The sequence below is a fragment of the Nomascus leucogenys genome, chromosome 4, assembly GCF_006542625.1.
Source record: "Nomascus leucogenys isolate Asia chromosome 4, Asia_NLE_v1, whole genome shotgun sequence".
In the NCBI taxonomy this organism is placed as follows: domain Eukaryota; kingdom Metazoa; phylum Chordata; class Mammalia; order Primates; family Hylobatidae; genus Nomascus; species Nomascus leucogenys.
Genome location: NC_044384.1, coordinates 97432266 through 97459494, shown reverse-complemented (window position 1 = coordinate 97459494; position 27229 = coordinate 97432266). Strand labels below are relative to the sequence as shown.

The following is a 27229-nucleotide window of genomic DNA, read 5'->3' as shown; positions in this document are numbered from 1 at the left end:
TGCTGCTGGAGCCACTGTGGGAGGAAAAAGAGTAGACAAGGAAAAATGCCAGGAGAAACCTTGCCTTTGTGCGTGAAGCTGGTGGTGTGGGGAGTGCGTGGACTTGTTCCCCATGCTTTGCATGAAGTCTGTGTTCAAATCTAAAAACAACACACGTGAGGTTCCAGGCCTTGGTCATTTTATAGATTTTCTGTCACCCTAACTTTCTCTCCGTCACATCACCTTGATGGGCATTTCCAGTGCAGGGTGGTGCTAGTTTAGGGAAAAAAAAATAAAGAGATAGAGCTGGAGATTGCCTGGACTGCAGAGGAAGGCAGCGGACCTGCTGTGGAGCGTGGTGATCATTGGCCCTTGCCACTGCTGGTGGCCTTAGTGGCTTCTCTTGCTTTAGAGAAGTCAGGGGTTTGAAATGTAGGGAGAGACTGTATGTGGCTTTTTCTCCTACTTTGAGTGAAGCTACACCAGATCATTGCATTGCCTTGCTTCCACTTTTTTTTTTTCGTGTTTGTCTACCTATTCATTTTCATCCACCTATTCACTCAGCAAGTCTTTTGAAGAAATAAATCCATTTTGTGCCAGTCAAAGGCTGTATGGACGATGAAGGAGAAGGAGACACAGAATGAGACACATCTTCAGTGGAGACACATAGAGAAGAAGCGATTAGAAAACCCTGGAAGTGTTGCGAGAGCTATGCTGAGAAGAGTTGGGGGTGCCAAAGGTGCATGGAGGTGGTGAGGTGTGCTTTTTGAGGCTGGGGGTTCAAGAGGGTAGACCTGACTTGTAGGAGACAGGTAGGAGATGAGGGAGTGTGGAGTATGGAGAGCTTTCCAGATACCATGAACTGTGTGGGGCCTCTGTAAACTAAAGGTATCTGAAATAGGTCTCAGTCAATTTAGAAAGTTTATTTTGCCAAGGTTAAGGATGTGCCCATGACACAGCCTCAGAAGGTCCTACAGACATGTGCCCAAGGTAGTCGGGGTACAGCTTGGTTTTATACATTTTAGGGAGACATGAAAGATCAATCAAATATATGTAAGATGTACCCTGGTTCAGTCTGGAAAGATGGGACAACTCGAAGTGGGGAGGAGGCTTCCAGGTCATAGGTAGATAAGAGACAAACGGTTGCATTCTTTTGAGTTTCTGATTAGCCTTTCACTGAATGCACAATTTACAGGAATAGTCACTTATGCCTTAGTATAGCTTAGTGAAATAGTAAGGCAGAGGAAGCAATCAGATATCCATTTGCCTCATGTGAGCAGAGGGATGACTTTGAGTTGTGCCTGTCCTTTGTCCACAAAGAATTTCCTTGTGAGAAAATTGTGAGGGATCTGTAGCTTTCTATACATTTTTGTAGTTATCTTATTTAGGAATAGAATGGGAGGCAGGTTTGCCCAATGCAGCTCGCAGCTTAACTTTTCCCTTTGGCTTAGTGATTTTGGGGTCCTAAGATTTATTTTCCTTTCATACCTCCCTTCCCAAGTTCAAGGAATGACTGGGCTTTGACAAAAGGGGAAGGAGACCAGGGTGGCTGGAGCATGAGGGGAGGTTGGCAGGGTTCAGTTGGAGGATGTCCCTTGGGCTGTGTCTGCCTTTGCCCAGCCTTGGAAGGGGATGAACTTCAGGGTGCATGTCCCAGTGGCTTTATGGAGTGAGGACTGGACATGGCAAGGCTGGGATGACATTTGGAAGATGCCTGGGCACTGGGGTAAGAGATGGATGTGAATTGAACTTGGCAGTCAGAATAGTTAGAGGTCAATAGATTCCAGTGAAGTCCGGTGGGAGAACCAACCAGACCTTTTCCAGAGGGTGTCTTTTGCTGTCTTCCTCTCCCTTCTCCTCCTTTTCTCTCTCCCAGCCACCCTGATGTGTTGGTTATATAGGAAAGTACAGGTGGACTTGTTGCTTTCTCATTTCTCACACTTGGCTCCCATCACATAGACCCAGGTCTGTTGGAGAGGGAAACTTACTAACCTAAGATCAATGAGTTTGGCCACAAGGAGTTCTGCATTTCCCAGGATAACGTTTGTCTTTATTTTAAATAATCAAAACAGCATTTAAGTGAGAACAGGGATCCGTGCTCGCTTTTATTCACTGTGTTTTCCAATTGCTCACATTATCCTCTAATAACGGGATGTGTACACGATATGATATAGAGGCCACTGGGCTGCAGAGCAGTCATTAGCTTTCCCTCGAAAATAAAAAGAGAGGCTGCCATTTGAATAATGATCCCTGGCTGTTTTCTTTGTACACGGGCCATTTCCTTAATTAGGTTTCAAGCTTCATCTCTCTTGTTTTTAGCTAAAAAGCCAACTGAGAGAAGGAGACAAATTGTATTGTGGGGAAGAAGGAGAGAAATGTGTTCCATGCGAATTAAGGGGCAAATGAATAAAACGGGAGATTAGTGGACACCTGATGTTCAAGCTGAGTTTGGCAGAGCTGGGCTTGTGTCTGGGATGAGCTCTGTCTTTGGAGGTCGGGGGGACCTTTCCGCACATCTCAGGGAATACCTCCTCCACTTCCTACCTGGCGCTTTTGATCCAGGTCTCAGAATTTGTCTCTAGGGTCACCTTTCCCTTCACTTTACCTTGAAATGACCTTGGCAGCGTATCTTTTAAACATGCACTGTTAGGAGTCAGACAGCCTGGATTTAAATCTTTCCCTTCTAGAAGCCAGCTCTGTGACCTTGGGCAAAGCCTGCCATTCCCTGTAGCCCCAGGTTGTCCTTTGGTAAAATGGAACTGATAATAGTAGCTACTTCACAGGGTTGTTGTGGGACTAAACTACTTCGTTTTTACGTGAAGGGCTTGGGACAGTTCATGGGTCAGGGTGAATGCTCACTTAAGCTTAGGGCTGCTGCAGCTGCTGTGGCTATTATCCTTCTTCTTATTATTAGCCCCTGAAGGAGAGTCCTGGTGGGGAGTGTAGGACAGATGCAGGATTGTTACTTCATAACCCAATCCGCAGTTAGGAAAAGCGAGTTGGCATGCAGGGGCCATAAATTACAGAGAACATTGACAACCTCGTTTATATTTCCCCAGAATGCCATGTTTTCTCACCTGTTTTTAACTTCTGAGCTCCCTGAGATCCTGGAGATGATTCTTGTTTTGAGTCTGCTGAGTACGGTGGCAAATAACTTTGAATTTAGACTGAGACCTTGCTTCATAACCTGTTCCACCTTCTCAAATCGGGGTGCTTTGTGTTTTAATGTTGGTTCCCCCCTCCCCCTCACCAAAAAAAAAAAAAGGCTGAAGAAATGGTAACACCACTAAGCAGCTTTCCTGACCTCCCTAGGCAGGAATTCTTCTTCCTCACTCTCTCAGTGAGTCTCCCCTTACCCCCATTTCCAGCTCCCTGGTGCATGGGGGATATGGAGATGAAACCCACAATCTTTCCTTTTAAACTCACATTGTGGTCCGTGGACCACTAGCATTAGTATCACACAGAAGTTGTTAGAAATGCCAAATCCCCAACACCACCCGAGATCTGGATCAAAATCCAAATTTTAACAAAGCCCCTCGGGAGAGTCATATGCATATTAAAACATGCCAAACTCTAGGATATCTCACTCCCGTTGGGAAGATGAACCAGCGTAAGCCAAAGAGTATATACCAGTGTGGTAGACCAAAGTGTCGCCCCAGGGAATGTAGGGACTTCTTACAGGCAATGGCCCTTGATCTGGATATTGATGGATGAGTGGGAGTTGGCTAGGAAGAGGGGAGAGTGAGGGCAAATGGAAAGACGGACTTCTACACGAAAGAATTGGAGGTACAAAGCCAGTGGTGGCAAAATAATGTGACCTGCTTTTACTTTTCTCAACTTGGTATTTATGGCTTCCAGGATCCTTTCTAGCACTCACACAAGGCATGTGCCTTGTTATGAGAAATAATTTTGAACAATGCAGAAGTGTTTTATTTCTAAAATTCTTATATGTGAACTGCAGATTCATAAAACCGACAGACGAGAGTTATTAGTACTTTGCAATGAGTTTACTCAACTTTCAGATTAATTCCTTAGGATTAAGAAGGAAAGAGTAGTCCGGGCACAGTGGCTCATGCCTATAATCCCAGCATTTTGGGAGGCCGAGGTGGGTGGATCACTTGAGCACAGAAGTTCAAGACCAACCTGGGTAACATGGCAAAACCTTGTCTCTACAAAAAAGTACAAAAATTAGCCGGGTGTGGTGGTGCATACCTGCAGTCCCAGCTATCGCTACTCAGGAGGCTGAGTTGGGGGGATCACCCAAGCCCAGGAAGGTTGAGGCTGCAGTGAGCCATGATCATGCCACTGCACTCTGGCCTAGAAGGAAAGTGGAGGCCAGGTGCAGTGGCTCAAACGTGCTACTCAGGAGATTAGGTGAGAGGATTGCTTGAATCCAGAAGGTCGAGGCTGCAGTGAGGTGATCACACCACTGCACTCCAGCCTGAGCAACAGAGCCAGACTCTGTTTCTTAAAAAAAAAAAACAAAAAGAAAGAGGAAAGAGCATGGATAGCCTTTGAAATCTTCCATTTGGGTCTGGGTCCACACAGTCTGCCATTTGCAAGAAGAAATGTGGGCCAGTTCATAGCCTCTGCAGTCTCTAAGTTTTAATTTGTGAGATGTACCTTTTGATACCTCACTGGCTTGTTGTGAGAACTTGGTTGGTTTGTAGTGGGAGTCATGAAATTCATGCGTCTTGACCTTCAGATGTGTGGTTCCATTATTTAAAAAAAAAACAGTGCTTTATAGCCTAACTGAAATACAGCAGAGGCAGGGAGGGGAAGGTACAGGGCCCCACACCACACTCCTGGTCCGGGACTGTGTACCACGGCACTGCAGCTCCCCAGAGAGTCCCAGTCCCGCTCCCCTGGCCTAGCCACTCGCTCCTCTGTTGGCAAGGAGAGGGTTTGCTCAAGTCAGGGTGCTTCTTCAGCTGGCCTGTACATCACATTTTCAAAGTTAATTTTCACTTTCGGTGTTTGGTTGATGTTCCAGTTTTTTCCTTTTGCTTTCCTTTTTCTCTGGTTAACCTTTTGTAGTCCATCACTGTGTTTTATGAAAGATGAATGGATTAAAGGAAGCATAATGGTAACAAGGAAATGGAACAGCTAGAAAAGCATTCAGTTAACGAGAGAGTCCACGGAACACAAAATGAATGCAAGAAAAGGCAGATAAATTCAGGGCTCCTTTATTAACTAGAATTCACCTTGAATTCAGAAAAGGGAACTTTTTCAGTAAAGGATTAGTGACAAGATTTGAAAAGCATCCCCCAGGGAAAAAGGATTAACAAAAGGAGACATTATAGAATGAAATAGAAGTGAATTAACACATCGATTTTCTGTAAGGGTTAGGAGACACAAGATTTATTTGGAAGATAAATATTTGGTAATTGAAACCTGTAAGCGTTTTGTTCCTGGTTTTTACCCAGTGAATCTGTGCCTGTGTAGTGAAAACCTTATGGCTGATGAATGTGGGATGGTGTAGACCCCCTAACAATGCTGTCCGACCTCCTTCTCTCTCAGCATTTGCTGCTCAGATGCATTTTTCCCCTTCTTTAGTAATTCAAAGGATGTTCTCTCTAATCAAAGAGGTTAATTTAAAAGTTAAATGAGCATTTGGGACCAGAAGATAAAATCATTATGTTTAAACAGGGGAAGTTCTTTCTTTTAATAAGGCCTTCTATTAGATATTTGTATAACTTTTTAGCTTCCTGCACTTCACCTGAGTTCCATGAAAGCGTTTTTGTTGTCTGCAGAGGAGTGTTTTGGGACTCGTCTTGTCGGTTGACAGCAGCAGTTCACCTGATGGGGGTTTCATAGGATGTGATGCCCTGTCACCAGGTGATGGACTTGATGTAGGAAGTGCCACCAGCAGTCTCTGCCACGTGGCATATTCTCCCAAATGGCCCTTGCCATTCCGTAGGATGTTGGGTTGCATTGTTTGACTCATTAATTTACAAAGGATTATTGATTTTCTAATGCTCTATAGCTTCTTTGCCTTCAGGATGTAGGCTGTGCGGCTGAACGGAGAGGGGTGGAGCTTGTTAGCCCGTGACTTAATTCTAATCCGGTCCACTATTCATCTTCATTCATGCCTTTTTCTCCCTGTTTCCTTCTGTTAATATGGGAAATTGATATCTGATTATATATTTGCCTTTTGACTGTGCTGCTTTCGAAGTATGACCAATAATGTCATTGTCACCAATTCTGATTTTGGATGATCCATTGGGTCAGTGGGGACTTTTTAAAGTAACTTAACCATGCTGGGTGTGGTGGCTAACATCTGTAATCCAAGCACTTTGAAAGACTGAGGTAGGAGGATCACTTGAGGCCACACGTTTGAGACCAGCCTGGGCAACAAAGCGAGACACCATTTCTACCAAAAATTTGTTTTAAAAAATTAGCTGGGCATGGTGGTGTGCACCCATACTCCCAGCTACTCAGGAGACTGAGACAAGACGATCATTTGAGCCCAGGAGTTTGAAGTTGCAGTGAGCTGTTATTGTACCACTACACTCCAGCCTTAGTGACAGAATAACTCTGTCTCTTAAAAAAAAGAAAAGAAAAAAAGAAAAAATAAAGGATAAGTTAAGCCTGGGCAACATAGTGAGATCTTGTCTCTATCAAAAGAAAAAATAAATTAGCCAGGTTTGGTGGTGCAGACCTGTAGTCCCAGCTACTGAGGAGGCTGAGGCAGGAGGCCCACTTGAGCCCAGGAGTTCGATGTTACAGTGAATTATGAGTGAGCCACTGTACTTCAGCTTGGGCAACAGAGCAAGATCCTGTCTCAAAACAAACAAAAACAACAACAAACCAACAAAAAACAGAAAAAAAACAAAAACAAAAACAAGCCGGGGATGGCGGCTCACACCTGTAGTCCCAGCACTTTGGGAGGCCAAGGCAGGTGGATCACTTGAGCCGAGGAGTTTGAGATGACAGTGACCTATGATCATGACACTGAACTCCAGCCTGGGTGACAAAATGAGACCCTGTCTCAAAAAAATAAGTACAACAAATTACAATTATTTACATTCAGGGATAGGGAAAAGAAAAAGGAAACATATTTAACACACACCTATGTAATAATTTTAATAGGAAATCATTTAATATTATGAAAGTTGCAATTACTAGTTGGAGTTTCCAAAGAAAATGTAGTTATCCTATCTATTGAAATAGTCCATGATTTCCTGTGCTGGTTCCAGTTTTCCTTGTTCCCAGATTTTATCCTACCCCATGAAACACAGCAGGCACAGGTGCACACATGGACACACACACACACATAACAAACACTTGTCCCAGATTTCTTTGGGAGGGAGGAGGAAGAGAGTAGATGATTCCTTTGAAACTATGTTGCTTTTAGATTAACCAGTGTTTGGAAAAGTGACACCTATGACTCAAGCAGATACGTGTCTCCCACCTGACCATTGTTTAAGATACCTTATGTAGGTCTGATGTACATTATAGAATATATAATTTAAGAGAGGGAAAATAAAGTACTTCTCTGAAATTGAACTACAAAAGCCTGTCAAACAATTATACAGGAAACTTTAAACAGTTCTTGCCTCACGTTGTTACTTTTCTGATTCCTGATCTGGCATCTGTAAGTTAGCATTGGTATGTAACGGCACCAAGCTGAGATGTACTGAAAACCTGAGTATTGCATTCAATTTTATACCAAAGCTAGGTACTTTAGCGACACATTCTCCTCTCACTGGCAAAATCTTTCAGTCAAGGCTTCTTGCCTTACAATTTCTCCACCAGAATAATTCCAGCCTCTCTCAGGTATGGTAAAATTGATGTGCGGCCTCTAGGATTGTTAAGTGTCTGTGTGACTGCTAAGGATTGAAGATTTGGAAGTGGTTGGTGTAGCTCAGGGGTCCGTATTTAAAATACCCTTTGTTTGTGAAGGGAACTTCCCATCTTACCATTCAGGTATTTGGAAGGTGGTGTTTTTCAGGTGAATGAGTTACTGAGCTTCCATGGAAAAATTTGGCAAGGTCCCAAGTATAAGACGGAAATAGCGCTTGTTGGATCCTCTTCTAATTCTTGATCTCGAGTTTGGTTTTCCAGGCTGTTTGCTGAAAGCATCACTGCAACTGAGCGTGCACTCTTTCTCCACATACTCTCACCTCCTCATTGCCTGTGAATAATTTTAAACACTGAAAACGAGACTGCATTTCCCAAAGTCTGATGAGGAAACCATGCCCATGTCCCAGTGAGCTTCAAGATGGGTTGATATTTACTGCTTATCCTTGTGACCTTACCCTCTCCTGTCTGTCCACTCCTCCCTCATCTGTTTCTCTCTTCTTCCTCCTCCATCCACTTGTACATGGAGGCATCTGCTTGGGGCTTTGGTCCTGGGACCCGTGATCTCTCCTCCCTGCTCTCATCTCCTCTTTCTGCCTCTTGCCCTCTGTTATTGAGGGTGATCTTATTCATCTTCATGCTACTTTTACTCCAGGATCTTCCGAGTGTAAGGTGTGGGCACATGATACTTTCCGTGCCTGGGAGTTTCTTTTCTCTGGTCTTTCCCTCTCCTATGACCTCATCCTTTCAGTCGTGGTAACAGCAGTTCCTCAGAGAGGCCTTTGCTCTCCATCTAACTTGATTTTTATTAGACTCACAGGACTTGAGTGTATAATGTGTATAATGACATGTGTGTCCTGTGCTTTTATTTGGTTGACATCTCCCCAGTAGATTCTAAGCTCTGGGTGCATGGAGAGGACATTGTTTTTCTTCTCTGGAGTCGTCCTACCACTCAGCATAGTATCTGGCACATAGTAGGTATTTAGGAATTATTTATTGAGTAAGACATCAGTGGTTGACTTGATTCTATAGTCTTTTCTGACAATGTCAGGGCATTGTTGAAAGTGAAAATTTTCTTCTAATTGTATTTAATTTCCTGATGAAAATTGTTTTGTTGGTTTGTTTACTAAGAAGAAATTAATTCAGCAGAGTTTCTTGTTTGACTGGACGAGTGCGTATATCAAGTCTCTCACTGGAGCCATTTTCAAAAGCCTGTTTTTTCCAGCAGAGTATGTTTGCACATATGCACTGTGCTATGAAATGTATGACTGGAGTCTGTGAGTTTGGTGGCCTTTCTGAAGTTTCAAAGCATGATACCTCACCCAGGGTGTTAACTCTGCAAAAGCCTCAGTTTTCTCATCTCTCAGGAGTTGTGCCTGTCTCAGGAGCTGTTGTAAGAAGGCTATGATGCGTGAAAACACTTAGGGGAGACATGGCTCACAGGACATGCCCAGCTGTTATTAGCTGCTATCATGATCGATTAGAAGATGGATTTGGTGTGCATCTGCTGTCAGCCCCATCAGTGCCTTTTTTTCTGTTTTTTTTTCTATTGCTCAGTGCTGCTCAGCGGGAGGGATTGCCTTGTGGGGCTGCAAGAACCTCTCCATGGAAGAGCCCAGGGGCCTCTCTTTGAGATGCCTGGGACAGAATTTCAGCTACTGGAGGGACACTGGGCTTGAGTCATCAGGGTTTGTGTTATATGCATTCAGTATAAAGTGATTCTCTAACCCAGGTTTTGTCAACCTCTGGACTCTTGACATGTTTGGTCAGATAATCCTTTGTGGCGGGGCCTGCTCTGTGCTTTGCAGGATGTTTAGCAGCATCTCTGACCTCTGTCCACTGGATTCAGTAGCAACTCCCTTTCTTCCCCCAAGTTATGAAAACCAAAAATGTCTGCAGACACTGCCAAGAGTCCCTGCAGGACAGAATGGTCCCTGGTTGAGGGCTGTTGCTTTCAATGAATCTCCCCTCTTCCTGGAGAAGCCCATTGTTTTATTGTCTTCACTACACCCACCCGATGGCTCTCAGCGTGTTTGTATGAGGGGCCCCTGGGTTGTTGGAGCCTTGCACGTCCCCGTTTGTATTTTGGTGAGCTGAAGGATGAGCTATTTTGTTCTTAAGCTTCCTAGGGAAATAATTTGAAAATAAATCCCTGTGGCATGTATAGAATGACCTCACTTTGATTGTAAAGAAACAATTACATTTACAATCTTACATTTAAAAAAAGATCTGTAAAGATTAAATTGAGGAGTAAACTGTGATATTTGGGAGAACGAGGATTAACATTTTTTTCCCCCTTCTATTTGATTACATCTACCATCTTATTGTTTTCCCTACAGTGAGTACATTTTGCTTTAATAAGGAGAAAAGAGTCTCGTTTTACCTTCCAACGTCTAAGGAGAGTTATTAGGGAGGTCAGGACATGGGCTATCGAATGAGCCTGCCTGGATTTGAATCACATCCTTACTTTTCTATTTTTCTCCGTCTTAGGTTTTATGTTTTCCAATTTAAAAGCAATGTCACATAACAAATTTAGAAAACTGGAAAAAGTCATCCAAAATTCTGCCACCATACCCAGGCACGATTGGAATTTTGTTGTGGTTCCTCCAAGCATCTTTTGCTTTTTTTTTTTTTTTTTTTTTTTTAACATGGCTTTAATTATAAACACAACGCACTTGTATAATTTGCATCTTTACTTAGCATTATTTCATGAGCAGATTTCTGTGACAGTACACAGTTGCATAGACGTTGATTAAAATATTTATTTTGACATAGTAATGTAGCAGCTGTGGACAAAGGCCAGGCTTGTTCGATGGGTTTTTTAATTCATGTCTTGAACATAAACGTGAGTCAGTTACACTCCTCTTTGCACATTATGAGACAAGACAGTTATTATATTTTTATAACAGTGATTACTAAATTTCTTTGAACTTGACACTTTATATATTTTTAATCACACAAATAATACATGAACCTATGTTCTTTGTGAAGAATTTTAATAAGCTAGTGGTACATAGGGAAAAAATTATAGTTCCCATTAATTCTACTCTGTGACCCCTGGCCTGAAATAAAATTACTTCCAGTTTAGTGTTTACCTTTCCTCAATCCATTTGAGAAATCATCATTTATTGACAGAACAGCCAGAGAAACTCATACTCTATAATTTATGCTTAGAGAACAGAAGTGTCTAGTGGCATTGTTTTGGGATGTCCAAAATTTTATGTATATGTTTAAAGTACAGAAACCTTAAATCACATGATGAATGTGCACGTGATGAGTATGCTAATGATCAGACAGTACACATGATGACTTAGTCACATAGACCAGCATTCGCCCATAGGCATTGGCTGTCCTAACACTGTGAAGGAAGCAGTGGCAGATCACCATTCACACATGGAAGGACTTTTTCCAGGACCTCTTGGAAGTGCACAGAGGTGCTTAACCTGTATCTACAGCCTTGAGAGAATTCAGGGGACTGTAAATATAGATGAGAAAAAAATGACATCTTTTACTTTCACTAACCTCTAACCAAAATTTATGACTTTCTTAACTTACAAATGTAGATGACAAGCCACAGCAGTGCCTGTGACTTTGTCACCAACAGAAATCACAGATCTTTTCCTGTGATGTCATGGTTGATGTGGATATCTCCTTGCTGTTGCTCATCCTGGACACTGATGATTATGACTCTAGACTCACCACTAGATCTCACTGTTTAATGCACCCATGAAGAAACACCTGTGTTTCTACATCACAAATTTATGTTTTAAACAGTTTTGAAAACTGAGTTTTAATATAATCAGTTTCTTTCCTCTGTGTCTTCTTTTTTTGCATTGAAAAAAGTCATTCTGAGGAGGGGTCCATGGGCTTCATTGGATACCAGGGTAGCCTGTGGCCTGCCCTACCCCCCAACCCGAAGCTCCAAAAATCCCCATTAAAGGCACATTACAGCATAATAATCAGGAAGATGTGGATGAATTGATCAGTTTCCTTATATTTTCCTAAATAGATGTTAGGAGAAAAAAATATTGGTAGCGTAGTTATTTTATGTGTGTGTATATGAGAGAGAGAGAGAAGTATTAGTTAAATTTCTTAATATTCTAGGATTCTTCAAACCACCATAGAAATGTCCTTATCTTGAGAATAATGTGTGGACTTCTGTTAACTTCCTGAACTCCAGGTTTCCATTTCCATGACTACCAACCTAAAATGTGTGAGGAATCAAGTGCTTTTGGTCACACTTGGGGTCTGTAGGGAAAAGCAGCTTTGAGTTCTGAGCCTTTGCATGGCCAAGGAACTGTGAGTGGTGAGAAGGACCATGGCTGTGCTTCAGCTGGCTGGGATCTTGGTGAGCCAGGTGGGCATCTGTTCGTTATTGGCCCTGGCTGGCTGCTGCCCTCTCAGGGCCTCAGGCTCATCCTCACACCTCACGAGGGAGATCATGGCGGTGCCTGATTGGAGGCTGAGTGTGTGGTGCCTGGAAGCAGCCTGGTTGCTGCCCAGCACATCAGTAGTTTCTGGGAGATGCGAGGCTATGTTACTGTGTGTGTTAATTTCCTCAAGAGAAGGAAGATATTTAGAGACATTTTGTACTAAGCCCCAGCATGTTCAAAGAACTGGACTCAGTGGGAGATTTCATATAAAAACACATATTTCTGGCTTCTCATCACAAACAGAAGATCAGGTAGCTGCAGCATGCCCCCCGCCCTGCCGACACAAAGATCAAAGAAACCAAGAAGTGGCTGACTTCTTAGGATGGGACGGAAGCTCTGCCGTCTGATGCCGACTCCAGACTGGCTCAGTTCCCTCACCTGATATGACCTGTCTGGCCTCTGGAGGCGTTTGAGTTAGTGGTGTCTGAAATGGATTATTTCTGGGTTCTTTTATATTTGAACACCCTGATTTTAAAGATGTTGGGAGAAAGTGCTGGTGCTGGGCTTGGTGAAATATGTCAGAAAAATCATTTGATCCTGAAGTTGGTGATACTGAAATTTTTAGAGGGTAAAGGTGATGTTTTTGCATCTCAGCATAGGGATGGCTCTGATGTATAAGAATACTCTCATTTTTAGTACTGTTTATGGTGATGCAAATTGGAAGGTCACCTGCTGCAGTCTCCTGGAGCACCTGTGGGCTGCTGTGGGCAGATGGGAGGCAACGAGATGTTTCCATAAAGGATGCTGATGCTGCGGGTCATTTTTCTTAGCCTCCGATATTGGCTGTAGGGAATTATATGTCAGAATCTCCCCACCTTTTCACAGAGGAAGCTTCCCAACATGGGAAGGAAGACTCGCCATCACCTCTTCCCCAATGAAAAGCTAGGGTCCAGCTGTGCCATAAACCAGCGTCTCTCTATTCAGTTTGGAGGTGATAAAGATTCATTCAGATGCAGTTTCCTAACTCTCATTCTGGCTTTTGGCTCTGTAACTACAGAAACCACTTGAGCAGCTGCAAATAGTATTAGCTTTAAGCTTGTTAGGGATCTTGCAGACTCATTCATTGATGGCCTTCGATTTCCAGGACATCTTGGATATAGAATTTAAAAGATTTTAGTTAAGCCAATTAACTTTGTGGCGCCTGGGCAACTAATATCGTGTGCTAGAGAAGGTCATAGATGTTATTCAAATAGCAGTTTTATTTGAGCTGGGATTAAGGAAGTCAGACAAAAGGTCTAAGAATTGTTTATAATGTATTCCTTTCTGTGTTACAGTATCTTGGCCTTTAACATCTGATTCTGACCATAATTACACATACAAGTGCTTGGGTTATGTTATTCTTTCTGTAGATTGTGACTTGATTGCACCAACTCTCAGCTATCCATCTTGCAGATTGTTCCCAGCCAAGTTTTAATCTGAGGTTTCATCTGGTTGTGGTTTATCAAGCTTTTAAACCAAGGTGTGGTGGTTAAGAGCATGGACTCTGAGGCTGTGCTCCCTGGGTTCAAATCCTGGCTCCCCTGCTGATTTAAGCTGCTTCTTCCATAGCGTTGACTTGTAGCCTGGGAATAGTCCTCAGCCATGGGTTCCATTCCTCAGGCTCTCCTTCGTCTCATTGGACTGTGTGTCTAATTACTGCCAGTGGACCATGAGCAGAACTGATAAGGGTCACGTCCAGGCTAAGGAGTTCAAGAAGCAGGTACACCTTCTCCACTCCCTCTCCCCCAATCTGCTGGCTGACTGTGGAAGAGTCCAAGGCCTGAGGGGAGAACAGAGCTGTTGGATGGGAGGACCCTGGGTCCCTGAGTCACCATGTGGAAGGCTACCTGATGAAAAGAACTTCTTCATGGATGGTTACGTGAGCAAGAAATAAACCTTTATTGTGTGAAGCCGCTGAGATTTGGGGGTTATTCTTATTATAATGGCTAGTATCCCCTTAATTAATAAACTCCTTGTTAGTGGTGTAACTTTGGATAAGTTGCTTGATCTCTCTATACCTTAGTTACCTAACCTATAAAATGGGGGAAATAATATCTCCCCGACCCAAATAGAATGCTCAGTAAATGCTGGCTGCTATTATTAATAATACATTATTGTTATTGTGGTCATTCCTTCTGATTTTCTGGGAGCAGGAAAGGTGAATTATTTTCAACTGGAACATCAGAAAAATGTGTTTGAAAAAAAGTAGGCTGCAGAAAGCAATCTATATCAAGTAGTGCAGGCTTTGTACAATAACATTTTATTATTTGCATTTGGGCTGTAGTTAAATTTGTTGGTGTGCATAAAAGACACTCATAAATGCATACAAAGAGATATTTCTTCTCTAGCACACATGGACTTGTAATTATTGTTTTGGCTTATGGGGTTGTGAGGATGTATGTATAGCGTAAACATTCTCATTTCAGAGCTTCAGATGCCCATGCAGGAATCTAGAGAATACTCAGGAACTGGAGTTTTTAAAATAAGCATTGAGACTGTTGGAATTTGTTTAGTAGACAGATTAATTCCCCAGTTTTAAAGCATTATGTGATGCCCCCATACGAGGGCACGGATGGTTGTATCAATAGCTGGTGTAGTAGCTTGCTTCTGACTTAATTTCCTTTATCTAAAACAGGAATGTAATGCAGTATTCACATGCAGTTTTATACCATAGAGCTACAATTTATCAGAGGCATTTGTCCAGTTGACTGTGTTGAACAGGAAAAGCTTATGAAACCTACCAAGATTTTTTTTAAGAGTATAGACAGTAAAACAGGAGAGGAGAGATAGCCATCTTTTAATTCAGAACCTGACAATCTGGAAGTAGTGGAAATCTGTCAGAGACCACCCATGGCAGAGCCAGCTGCTCTCGGGGACAGCCTCCTTGGAGCTCCGGAATTTAGTCAGGCACTCTAAACAGCTAGTTGAAAGCATGGGCTCTGGGGGCACTGGGACTGGGACCCCCCAATCATTCTGACAGTGCTCTCCTGAGGGGGGTGCCAGAAGGCACCATGGAAAGTCATTTAGACCACACCGTTCCTCCCGTCTAGCTGGAAGTTCTTAAAAGCACGCTGAGGAAACTCTGTTGCCTTCAGTGTTGGTTCCTTTCCATGCTTCTCACCCCACCAAGGAGGCGCTGCTTACAGATCATGTTCTGAATCCCTCAAGCCGGATCCATTTGCTGAGCCACTCCCTGCGTCCTCTCTGCTTCCTTTCTGCTTGCTCTTTGGGTTGCAGTTTAGTGCCGTGTCCTCTTCTCTCTCTTCATCATTTCTAAAACAGTCTTTTGTTCAGATTCAAATTGTCTCTTGTTCCTGTGGCTTTGACAGAAAAATTGCATTCCTCAAGGATTGTCCTCAAACTTCACTAGATCTAGAAGAGCACAGCATTAACAATGGGCTTTTTTGACCTTGGAGACACTAGACTGGAATACCTGTGTGAAACAGAATTATTCATACAATAGGGCACTTTCCATTTCAACTAGAAAAGTATTCTTCTGTGGCTGAGAGTTCCATGAAATTAGTTTTGTTTTTGTGACGGTTAAGAAGAAGTGGTCCTAACTTCAGTTTAAAGGATTTGGATGTGTATTTACTTGAAAAGATAATTGCTTTGGAGTATTGTGTTTTGAAGTGACACCTTTGTGTGCAATAATTGGGTTGAGAGGAATACTAAGTACATTTATGTCATAATAAGAAAACGACACCGTCTATAAGGAGAGACTGCAAAATTATACTTTAGTTTTTATTGCAACATCTTTAGTAACATATCTAAAAATTGTCTTCCCTCTGCCCCCACAATACACACGCACAAATATGGACTTCTAGCAACCAGTTTCTGCCAGAGCAGAGTCCTCACCAAATAATTATTATTGAAGAGTCCTTGGAGACTTGTGAATGTATTAGAAAAATGCCATTGCCCAGAGCAACATCGGGAGCTAGGGTCTGTTAGGTTGTAAATGTTGGTTGCACGTTTCTTCTTATTGTTGCGGCAAAAGAATGACCTTTTTCCGAAATTTTAGAAATATTGAGATTTATTACTTCTCCCATCACCATCATCATTTGTGAGTATTTTACTCTGTGTTCAGCACTCTGCTGCATACTTTACACACTTCACATCATTTGATCATCTCAAGAGCAGTATGAGGTCTGGTCTCATCCACCTTACTGTCAAGGAAAGGACCCTGGTGGAGGCTGATCAACTTGTTACGTGGCTAGTACATGGTAACATGAGGACTTGAACATGCAACATCTGACTAGAGAGTCCCTGGTCCTAGGCACCATGACAAACTTGAAGCTGGTGTTAGGACCACTTGCCCCTAGCAAGTGCACCTTGGTGATTCTACTGTGATTTAAACCCCGGCCAGTAATTCTAAGCCAAGCGGGGTGCTGCTACCAGGCTCCAAGTCAGTAGCACAGCAGCAATATTGACACAGATTCTTTACATTGGGCCCATCGTGGTCAGCTGTCTTCACTAGGAGTAAGTTGAGGGAGACAGAGTAGGAACTACATCACTCTGTCCCCACTGGGGGGACATAGCATGAGCTTACAGCTTACATGCAACCTAAAGAGACTGTCCCGTTTCTCTTCTCCCCTCCGCACCTCTCCCTGCTGCCCCTTTCTATCAAGCCTTGGTCACAGATGTCCTGCCTCATAATGACTCATGACCGTCTCATTATATTACTAGGCTCCTTCATAGACTACATCTTCCGGGAAGCAGGGAATCATATATGCTGCATAGGCATCCCCTTTTCTGGGAACTTTAACGAATCCATCATTTTACATCCTGTGATCCTCTTTCTCCCTGGTGACTGTGATGGCCGGTCCTTTCTGTCCCTGGCCAGAGCATCCTTGCACATCTGGCAGAAGTAACATACCTGTACTGAAGAGCAGTGTGCCCTCCAGAGGAGGCACACCGACCAGCTGTGCAGGATATGAGGGTGCAAGTTTACGTAGAAATGATCCATGCAGCTCTGCGTCAACTTATTTTTAAATAAAATGAACCAAAAATAAGGCTCCTTTTACCCCAAGGGAACCACATGTGTTTGTCAACACATTCCCCCCATCTCCCTGCAGCTTGGCACATGGTAAGCCATTTGTAAATATTTGTTGAATGAAAGAAAATAGCAACATTTTCAGTTTAAGTTTCTTTTTTGTATTGGCATAATCCCATCTTAAATGATTGGGTTAATGAATTTATCTCTTGCACTGTGGCTATTTCAGAGCTTGAAGGAATAAAAAGACAAAAAAAAAAAAAAAAAAGAGAAAAGAACCTTAGGGTGGGAACCCGAGGCTTCTTTCACACTTACATAACAAAGCAACTTAAAGGGCTTGGACTATCTCTGGGTTGCTATCCCAGTGTCAGGGTTATTGGGGGATCTGGATTAGAGGATTTTAAGGGAAGTGCCAGAGGGTTGGGAGAGGGATAGAAAAGCAGCCCATTTGTTTCAGGTCGCAGACTTCAAGGCAAACGCTCCACATTTCCATTTGAGGATGGGCAGGTCCTTGCTGTGCCATCTCCCCGCCAGGGCCTTCTGTTAATCTTCATGCAGTGATTTAATTATGCCGACTCTAGAGGTGTAATTTCAGTTTTTGATGAGAAAATTTAGCCAAGAGACCATGTTAACATGCACCCACTCTTTGGCTAATGATGCTTCCTGCATTTGTCCTCTGCAGAGGGTATTTTTTTCCTGGTGCCAAGTCCACCCAGAGCCCCTCTTCCATGTTTGGCTTTTATCCTAATTAATTCTGATTGGCCAGAAGTCTCCTGACTGGAGCTCCCTCTCTGGGGGCTGTTCTAGGCGACTCACTTTTAGATACACAATTCTCACATAGGAAAAAAAACGGCCCAAACGTATGAACAACATTAAGTGTTCTGACAGTGAAGTAGTACTTTTCTCTTCGTGGTGTTTGTGTGAAATGATCTGGCAAAATAGATGCTGCAGAAATAATGCATTTCTGTGTCTTCCTTCTCAAATGATAAATGTTCTTGGCTCACCACAGGATTTCTTGCCAAATGCTGATTCTGCTAACAGAAGGGATGGAAGCCTCAGAGGCTCTTTTGTGACAGAGAGAATACAAAGTTTCTCAGGCTTGCCTTTCTTCCATGTCACAAATGTGACACGGAATGTGTTCTCCCTAGACCCCAGTCCTGGCTAAATCCACAGGCTGCCTTGCTAGGGCATCTCTGCTTAGTGCACCAAGCCGGGGTTAGGCCCAGTGATCATCCACCACCTTGTCGGAATTTGTCTGTTACATCGAGACCTTCAGTTTAGGAATATGAAAACACAACGCTTGCTAGAATCCTCTGTAGCCAGAAATGCCAAGAGGGAAAAATAAGGTAGCACTAGGATTTGGGGTCGTTCATTATGTGCAGGCACTGTGCTGAGGGCTTTGACAGATGTCCTCCCAGTAAGACTGCAGGGCAGCAATGGATGACGGACATCATCATCTCTTGAGTTCTGAATGAGGACCCTGAGGCTAAGGAGGTTAATGGCTTCCTTAAAGTGACCCAGCCAGCTGGCCCAAAGTGTTGTTTGTCTGGTCCCCAGAACCCTTGATGTCTCTAGGGGAGCCCTGCCTCTCATTCCTCTGCCTCTTGTGGCCCCTGCCCATTGCCATCTTTCGAGTCCTGGCCACTGCAGCCTCTGACTTCCTTGTCTCCATCCAGTTTTGCCCCCTTTCTCTGTATTCTGCACACTGAGGTTATTCAAAAGCACAGACCTGATCACTGATCCCTCCTACCCTCAACACCCCTTGTGGCTCCAGTTGTTGCCTGTCCCTGCAGCCCCACCCACCTCCCCACATCAGGATGGGGTCCAAACTCTTACTCCTAGCACACCACCCTTGATGACCTGGCCTCTGCTCACTTCACTGGCCTCATCTCTCACCAAAGTCGTCCAACCGTGGCCATCCATGCTCCAGTGCAGGGGGACAGTGAGCACTTCCTTGAGCCCCGGGAGTCTCCCCTCTGGTCTTTCCTCCTTGCTGCTCCCTCTTCCTGGCATCTTCATCCCCTGTTGTACCTCCCACCCCACCCCCAGCCTTGTTGTCCTCAAAGGGTTCTGCAGGATGGGAGTCACTGCCCTGACTACCCTCGTCAGACTTTCCCTGATGCTGCTTCTTCCTTGCCTGTTTCCTCCTCAGAATATCCTGGCCATTAGCAAAGAAAGCAAGATTTCTTTAAAATTTTCACATGTTTTTGGGGAACAGGTAGTGTTTGGTTACATGAGTGTGTTCTTTGGTGGTGATTTGTGAGATTTTGGTGCACCCATCACCCAAGCATTATACACTGAACCCAATTTGTAGTCTTTTATCCCTCACCTGCTTCCCACCCTTACTCCCTTTCTCCGAGTCCCAAAAGTGCATTGTGTCATTCTTGTGTTTTGCATCCTCATAGTTAGGTACCACCTATAAGTGAGAACTTACAATGTTTGGTTTTCTGTTCCTGAGTTACTGCACTTAGAAAAATGGTCTCCAATTCCATCCAGGTTGATGTGAATGCCATTAATTTATTCCCTATTTATGGCTGAATAATATTCCATCATATATCTATACTGTAGTTTCTTTATCCACTCATTGATTGATGGATATTTGGATTGGTTCCACATTTTTGCAATCACGAATTGTGCCACTATAAGCATGTGTGTGCAAGTATCTTTTTCATATAATGACTTCTTTTCCTCTGGGTGGATACCCAGTAGTGGGATTGCTGGATCAAATGGTTGTTCTACTTTTAGTTTCTTAGGGAATTGCCACACCGTTTTCTATAGTGGTTGTACTAGTTTACATTCCCACCAGTAGTGTAGAAGTGTTCCCTTTTTACCACATCCATACCAACATGTATTATTTTTTGATTTTTTTGATTATGGCCATTCTTGGGAGGAGTAAGGTGGTATCGCATCGTGGTTTTGATTTGTATTTTTCTCATCATGAATGATGTTGAGCATTTTTTCATATGTTTCTTGGCTATGCGTATATCTTCTTTTGAGAATTTAGACAGCAAGCTTTCTTAAACATCACTTTACTCATTATTATGTGCTTGGTGTCTAGCACCCTGCCTGGCATACCAGAGACACCAAGTATAGTTTGCAGAGCAAACAAATGGAGTGCTGGAGACAGGATGCAAAGCCAGCCTGGCTGAAACCTTTCACCTGGTGCCATAGTCATTGCTTCCATTTTTGTTTTCCTCTCTGCCTTCCTTTTGTGTTTACTGGGACCTGGTAATACTTTCTTAATTCCTTTTCCCAGTTGAAGGATGACTGCTTTTACATGAAACAAAAGTAACTTATAGTGGCATCCTTGAAGCTATAGAAAATAAAAAGCCCCATTGCCTGCACAGCTGTGTGGAGAGGCAAACCCCAGGAAGAGAGGGAAGAATTTTAGGTATTTTTCCTCCAGGTCTTTCTTGGTACTTTAGGGAACAGAAGCCAGTTGGTAGCCTGCATGTGGCCATGGAGTAATTTCTTTTTATTTTTTTAAATTTATTTTGTTTTATTTTATTTTATTTTTTAATTTTATTATTATTATACTTTGTTTTAGGGTACATGTGCAGTAATTTCTAATTGAGGTTCCAGGGCCGCCTTCAGAATGGGCTTGCTTTTCCCTCTCCAGGTATTTTTGTTGTTGTCAGCTGTGTCTGTTCCTTGGGGAAAGGCTCCAAGCTTACCCCGCAGAGGCCCTGTGGAGGACCAATCAACTCTCGTGACTTCAAATGTGCCCTGGTGGCCTGGAGCAGTCATGTAAACTGCTGCAGCCCCTGTTAACTGCCAATGTCTCCAGGTTTTGGTATTTGCCTCTCTTGCCAAGTTCAAGCCACTGTTGGCTACAAAATCAACAAAACAAATGTTTTTATGGTAGTAAAATGGGTCCTCTGAAACAAGTTTGCAAATTTTTAGACCCTCAGTCACCTACCCCTCTACTCCCCTTCCCCACAAGGTCAAAAGATGGAGCAGTTAGAAGAAAGACCCCGCTAGGTATGAAACCCTCCAACGAGTTGACCTTCAATGCTGGTTGACCCTCTGTGTGCCTCATCCCTCCACCTGCAACATGGGGGGTTGTGAGGATTAGACAAATCAATAGGTGAAAAGCTTCTGGCACCATCCTGGGACTCATTTTACTGACTTCCTTAGACTCTGGTAATGAAGACATGCCACTTAACTACAAAGAGTCTACTTGGGACCACATTCCCTTAAAGGAATCTGCTTATTAGGTGCCCATATTCTGTTCTAAATATAACTACAACTTATATATATTTTTGAATGTGAAATAGTCATTGAAAAATTAGAAAATAAAGGTAAGCAAAAGAAGAAAGAAGAAAATGATTTGTGATTGTACAGCCGGCTGTGAACACTTGGTGTATGTCCTCCTAGCAGGGTGTGTGTGTGTGTGCACGTGTGTGTGAGATTAGTGATTTAAAACAAAAAGTAAGCAGTTACTGTCTGTCATATATTGTGACACTGTTTCCTGTATTCTTTGACACAGTTTGGGATGGCTATGTGAAATTCTGTTATACTGGAGTAACTCACTCTATCCAGTTACTGGAGGTCAAATTGCTTGGTTTTCTACTGTAGGTACCTTTTCAGTGATTTTGATATATATCAACATTTTAAGTTACTAAGGGCTTTTGATTGATTAATGACTATCACTGGGTCTTTGTTCTTCAAAATCTTTTGTTTCCAGCAAAGTGAAACATTTCCTGGAAAGAGTAAGGCATTATATTATTCTGACCTGACTCCAGAAGGCATGAACATGTCTTGGAAGGACAGAGTGCTTTTTGCTTATGAGATACTTCCCCAGGATGATAAGAAAGTAGTATATTCTTGGTTCGTTTGCAAGGAACACCTGTTGGTATGTGGTCTGAAGGGTGGGTACTCAGGCTAGAGAGGAATGGAACCATTAAACTGCTCAGCTTATCCCAGATCTGGAATCCACAGCTTGGCAAAGAGCTTTGTGCTGAGATTAGTTAGCGATGTTACAGGCACCAGTAGTCCTGGGAGACTGACAACCTGCCGTAAAGCCAGGGGCTTCTGTTCACAGAGCAGACTCAGAAGAAAAAAGTGGGATATAGGAAGATCTCATTGAAAACTTGGTGGAAAGTCAGAGTTAAATAAATCGATTCCCCTCTAGAAGTTTATTGGGAGAGAAACACATACAAGTAACAGATATGGCCAGAATATTGGGGCCTGGTTTGAAACCAAAAACTTCAGTAAAGATGAATTGTGAAATCCATTTTATTTTTGGTTATCTTAAGCCTCTAGATTACCTTAATTAAAGAGTTTAGACATTCATTTCACTGACTATAAATATTAGACTGCATTAGTTTCGTTTGTTTTACTCAGTCTTGAACTTCGTATTTTTGGTGGAAATCAGCCTTGGGTGTAAGCCGAGTTTCAATGTTGGTTTTTGGAGCATATCTGGCAGGCAGCAAAGAGCTCCTGGGAATTTTAGCTCCAAAGATATTGGCTTCCATTTGAACTTAGAAATAGTCTCAGTGATGGTCACTGAAGTTTTATTCACATACCAGAGCACGCTGTTAGCTTGAGCCAGGTTTGGGCTGGCCAGAGCCCCACCTCCGAGGCCAGTCCAGTCAACCTCCCAAGGTAGGGGTAAAGAAGGTCACTCTTTGCCTTACTGTGTTGGGTGTTGCTGTAACAGATTATCATAGATTGGGTAATTTACAAGAGAAGAGTTCTATTTCTTCCAGTTCTGGAGGCTAGGAAGTCCAAGGTCAAGGGGCCGGAATCTGGCAAGGGCCTTCTTGCTTCATCATCCCATGGCAGGTGGTTAGAAAGGCAAGGAGAGCCAAGCCAGAGAGAAAGAGTGGGCCAAACTCACTTTTTTTTTTCTTTTTTTGAGACAGAGTTTTGGTCTTGTTGCCCAGGCTGGAGTGCAATGGCGTGATCGCGGCTCACTGCAATATCTGCCTCCCAGGTTGAAGTGATTCTCCTGCCTCAGTCTCCTGAGTAGCTAGGATTACAGGCGCCCACCACCATAACTGACTAATTTTTTGTATTTTTAGTAGAGACGGGGTTTCACCGTGTTGGCCAGCTGGTCTCAAACTCCTGACCTGAGGTGATTCACCCACCTTGGCCTCCCAAAGTGCTGGGATTACAGGTGTGAACCACCGCACCTGGCCCCAAACTCGCTTTTATAACACACGCAGTTTCTCCATAACTTACCTACTCCTGTGATAACAACATTAATCTATTCATGAGGGCAGAGCCTTCATAACCTTATTATCTCTTATTAGGCCTCATCTCCCAGTACTACTGTATTGGGGATTAAGTTTCCAATACATGAACTTTGGGGGACACACTCAAACCATAGCAGCCTTATAGAACCATAGGAAAATGCAGCTGCATCCTTCCTTGCATCTCCCGTGCATTGTAAAATTGCAGTTACTCTGCAATAGGCTCCATCCAGAGAAGTCTTTTGTGTCTGCTGTGGGGCTGTGGCAGCAACCACAAGGACCTGTCCTTGCTTCCAGGGCCACACAATCTATGATGCCAGGAGAGAAGAGCACAGACGGTTTTGGGGTCTGGGATGGAGCATGAAGCCTTCTTGTGTTGGAGAATAGGACAGCTTTGGTGGGGAGAGAGGAAAGTCTAGATTGAAGGAATAAATAGTTTTTCAGGTGAGATGCAAGAGAAACTCATAAGATTTTTATGGATGTTTTCAGGGAGCGGGGGGAAACATGAAACTACAGCTCATGATCAATTATACTACCATGTAAAGCAGTTCAAAACATCTAATAAGCAGTAGCAGATGTCAATCTTGGTCTAGACTCACATGGTCCAGAAATACCACTTCTTTGTTTTTCCAGGATCAACTTAATGCTGAGAAACTCCAAGCTCTTGGGTCTAATATTCAGGTCAGAGGAAGAGATCCATTTTGAGGATCTCTTCCCACTTCCCCTATGCCAGTGAATAGGGGGTTGCTGGGGAGTCCATGTCTAGGTTCCTACCTGCCTGTAAGGGTAAGAGGAATATCTTTTTTTTTTTTTTTCTGAGACAAGGCCTTACTGTGTCACCCAGGCTGGAGTACAGTGGGATAATCATAGCTCACTGCAGCCTCAACCTCCCAGGCTCCTGCAATCCTTCCACTTCAGCTCACCAAGTAGTGGGACTGCAGGCATGTGCCACCATACCTGATTAACTAAAAACAAAACAAAATTTGTGGAGACTGGGTCTTGCTATGTTGCCCAGGCTAAGAGATGGGTATCTTGCTGCTCCTAGAACACATGGCCAGATGCCTCCAGCCTCACCTCTAGGCTCTAAGGATTTTGTTTTAGTTTAAGGATCTGAGGAATTCTCTCTTTACATTCGTTGCTTCCCTTAGAGTTCCTCCCTTTGTCCTCAAACAGTAATCTCATTTCAGGATACCCAGTATTACTGCCTCAGAAGACTTGGACATTTGAGCATTTGAGCAAGGAAGGGAAGCGTTTTGTGACACACACACACACACAAACAGACACACGCACACACACACACCCTTCCTCAAGTCAAGGAGAAACTGAGCCTTCCAATTTACATTTTGAAGGTATAGGATGGGAAGAATGAATGGAGAGAAAATGTAGATTTATATATCAAAAATTATTCTGCCATTAAAATGTAATACATTTTCCTTTTCACAACTAACTCTTAAGGTCCCTAGAGCCGAGATGAGATGTGGAGCCCCTTGGTTTCCCTGTGTAAGAACTTGGGGTGAGGAATTAGTAAACTGATTCAGAGTTTCCCCACAAATAAGAGTAAATATAGCTTACCCAGCATCTTTAATTTTCCAGCTGTTTGATAACCAAATAAATGTCATGGATTCATGTTGACATTAAAAGTGTTATAAACTTCATTTGGAAGGTTCCTATTAATAAACAATATTTCCTTCCACTAGGAACAAAATTAAATCTTTAGTTAAACCACGTTTTGGGTCTCAGGACCCTTTACACTCTTACAGAGCCCTGAGGACTCCCTGAGAGCATCTGTTTATGTGGGTTACTTGTATCTATTGATATTTAGCATATTAGAAATTCAAACCAAGAAATTCAAAAAGTGATTATTACAAGGATAAAAAAACTCATTACATGTTAACATATATATTATATTTTATGGAAAATAACAATACTTTTTAGAATAAAAAAATTAGAGGAGTGGCTGTTTTTCATTTTGCAACTCTCTTTAATATTTGACTTGAGGAAATACGTGGATTCCCATATCTGCTTCTGTGTTCAATCTCTTGTGATTGGTTGCTGAAGAAAATCTGGCTTCACATAGACATGCTGTTGGAAAAATGAGGACTTCATGGACCCTGAAAGGGTCTCAGGGACCCATAGGAGTTTTGGGATCACTTTGAGAACTGCACATTTAAACAGATAAACTACCAGGGTATGTGATGGGTTTTAAATGAAAAATTGTCTTTATTGAGAATTTGAGTCAACTGTGGGTGAAATCAGTCCCTTATAAATAGACAGATGATAGTTTAATTGGGTTAAGATATATTCCTTTCCTGGGTGCTAGTTAAGTCTCCCAGGAGAACCAGAGTCAGTTTCACACTTCTCCCTAGTTGGCTTAATAATTTCGAAACACAGTTTAATATCCACAAATTCACCAGAAGCAGTCATGGTATAATTTTATCTTTATTTATTCCTTGTGGGTAGATGTGCTCTGAGATCACAGGTGTGGTATTTTATGACGTCATGTGTCTTGAATGTTGCCCTCTCTTCTTACAGAAATACAAAGAGTATGAGAAAGACGTTGCCATAGAAGAAATCGATGGCCTCCAACTAGTAAAGAAGCTGGCAAAGAACATGGAAGAGATGTTTCACAAGAAGTCTGAGGCAGTCAGGGTAAGTGCCTCTGGTTTGTGCCCTGTATCGCCTGAAGACACAAAGGCAGCTTCAGGGGATGGCATTGATGAACCAATCTCTCAAAGATAAAAGTTGACTCACTCATCTATTACGTAAATACTTTTATTTTTACAGTCTGGTTAGCCAGGAAAAGCAGTCACTAGGGGCACAAACTGCCCTTTTCATTGAGGGTTCCTGTGCCAGTTTTATTCTGGTAAATTTATGCCTTCAGCAGAGCTGCCACTAATTGTACAGCCATACAACGTGGACCTGTAACTGTATGATGCATTCAGTAACGGCCAAAAACCATTCAAAGGTACACTAGGGTTTAACTAAGCTCTAGTCTGAGCATTTTCTTGTGTCACTGTGTTTTGTGATTTTCTCAAATGGTTGCATAACATTTCAGTCTATGAGTGTGTCATAATTGATATAACTGTTCCTATATATTTGGATGTCTGAGTTATTTGAAAGTTTTTATTGGCCGGGTGTGGTGGCTCACGCCTGTAATCCCAGCACTTTGGGAGGCCGAGGCAAGCAGATCATCTGAGGTCAGGAGTTCGTGACCAGCCTGGCCAACATGGTGAAACCCTGTCTCTACTAAAAATACAAAAATTAGCTGGGTGTTTTGGTGGGTGCCTGCTACTTGGGAGGCTGAGGCAGGAGAATTGCTTGAACCCAGGAGGTGGAGGTTGCAGTGAGCCAAGATCGTGCCACTGCACTCCAGCCTGGATGACAGCGTGAGACTCCGGCTCAAAAAAAAAAAAAGTTTTTAAGAGATGTGTTGCCCAGGCTGGTCTCAAACTCCTGGGCTCTAGTGATCCTCCCACCTCAGTCTCCTGAGTAGCTGGGGCTACAGGTATGTACCACCACACCTCGCTCACTTGCAAGTTTTGACATAAATAATGCTGCAGTGAATCTTCTTATATATTTATAATGGATCAACCAGCCAAGCACCTACTACAGGTGAACTGTTCCTTTAAGGACTGTGTATGTACTCACTTGTATTATCCTTGTAACACCTCCATGGTGGATGTTACTATTATCCCCATTTTACGAGAGAGGAGACTGAGAGGAAGAAGTTGAGTAGCTTCTCCGAGGTCACATGAGGAGTGAGAGAGAGCTCCAGCCATAATGACCCGAGAGTCCACATTCTTTACTGCCTTCTTGCTTTCAGTATCCTGGAGTGTATGTGGATTTCC

The 27229-nt window shown here is 43.0% G+C and overlaps 1 protein-coding gene across 4 annotated transcripts in view; it reads left to right on the top strand.

Moving 5' to 3' along the window:
- Positions 1–27229, top strand: part of CACNA2D3 (calcium voltage-gated channel auxiliary subunit alpha2delta 3) — a 962218-nt gene that overhangs the window by 166898 nt on the left and 768091 nt on the right. For all 4 annotated transcript variants that reach the window (XR_004029736.1, XR_004029737.1, XM_030811589.1 and 1 more), the window contains exon 3: positions 25914–26030. Coding sequence is in view for 2 of the 4 variants with exons in the window: in XM_030811589.1 (XP_030667449.1) it covers positions 25914–26030 (117 nt within the window). In the remaining 2 variants the exon portion in view is untranslated. The remainder of the gene's footprint in view (positions 1–25913; positions 26031–27229) is intronic.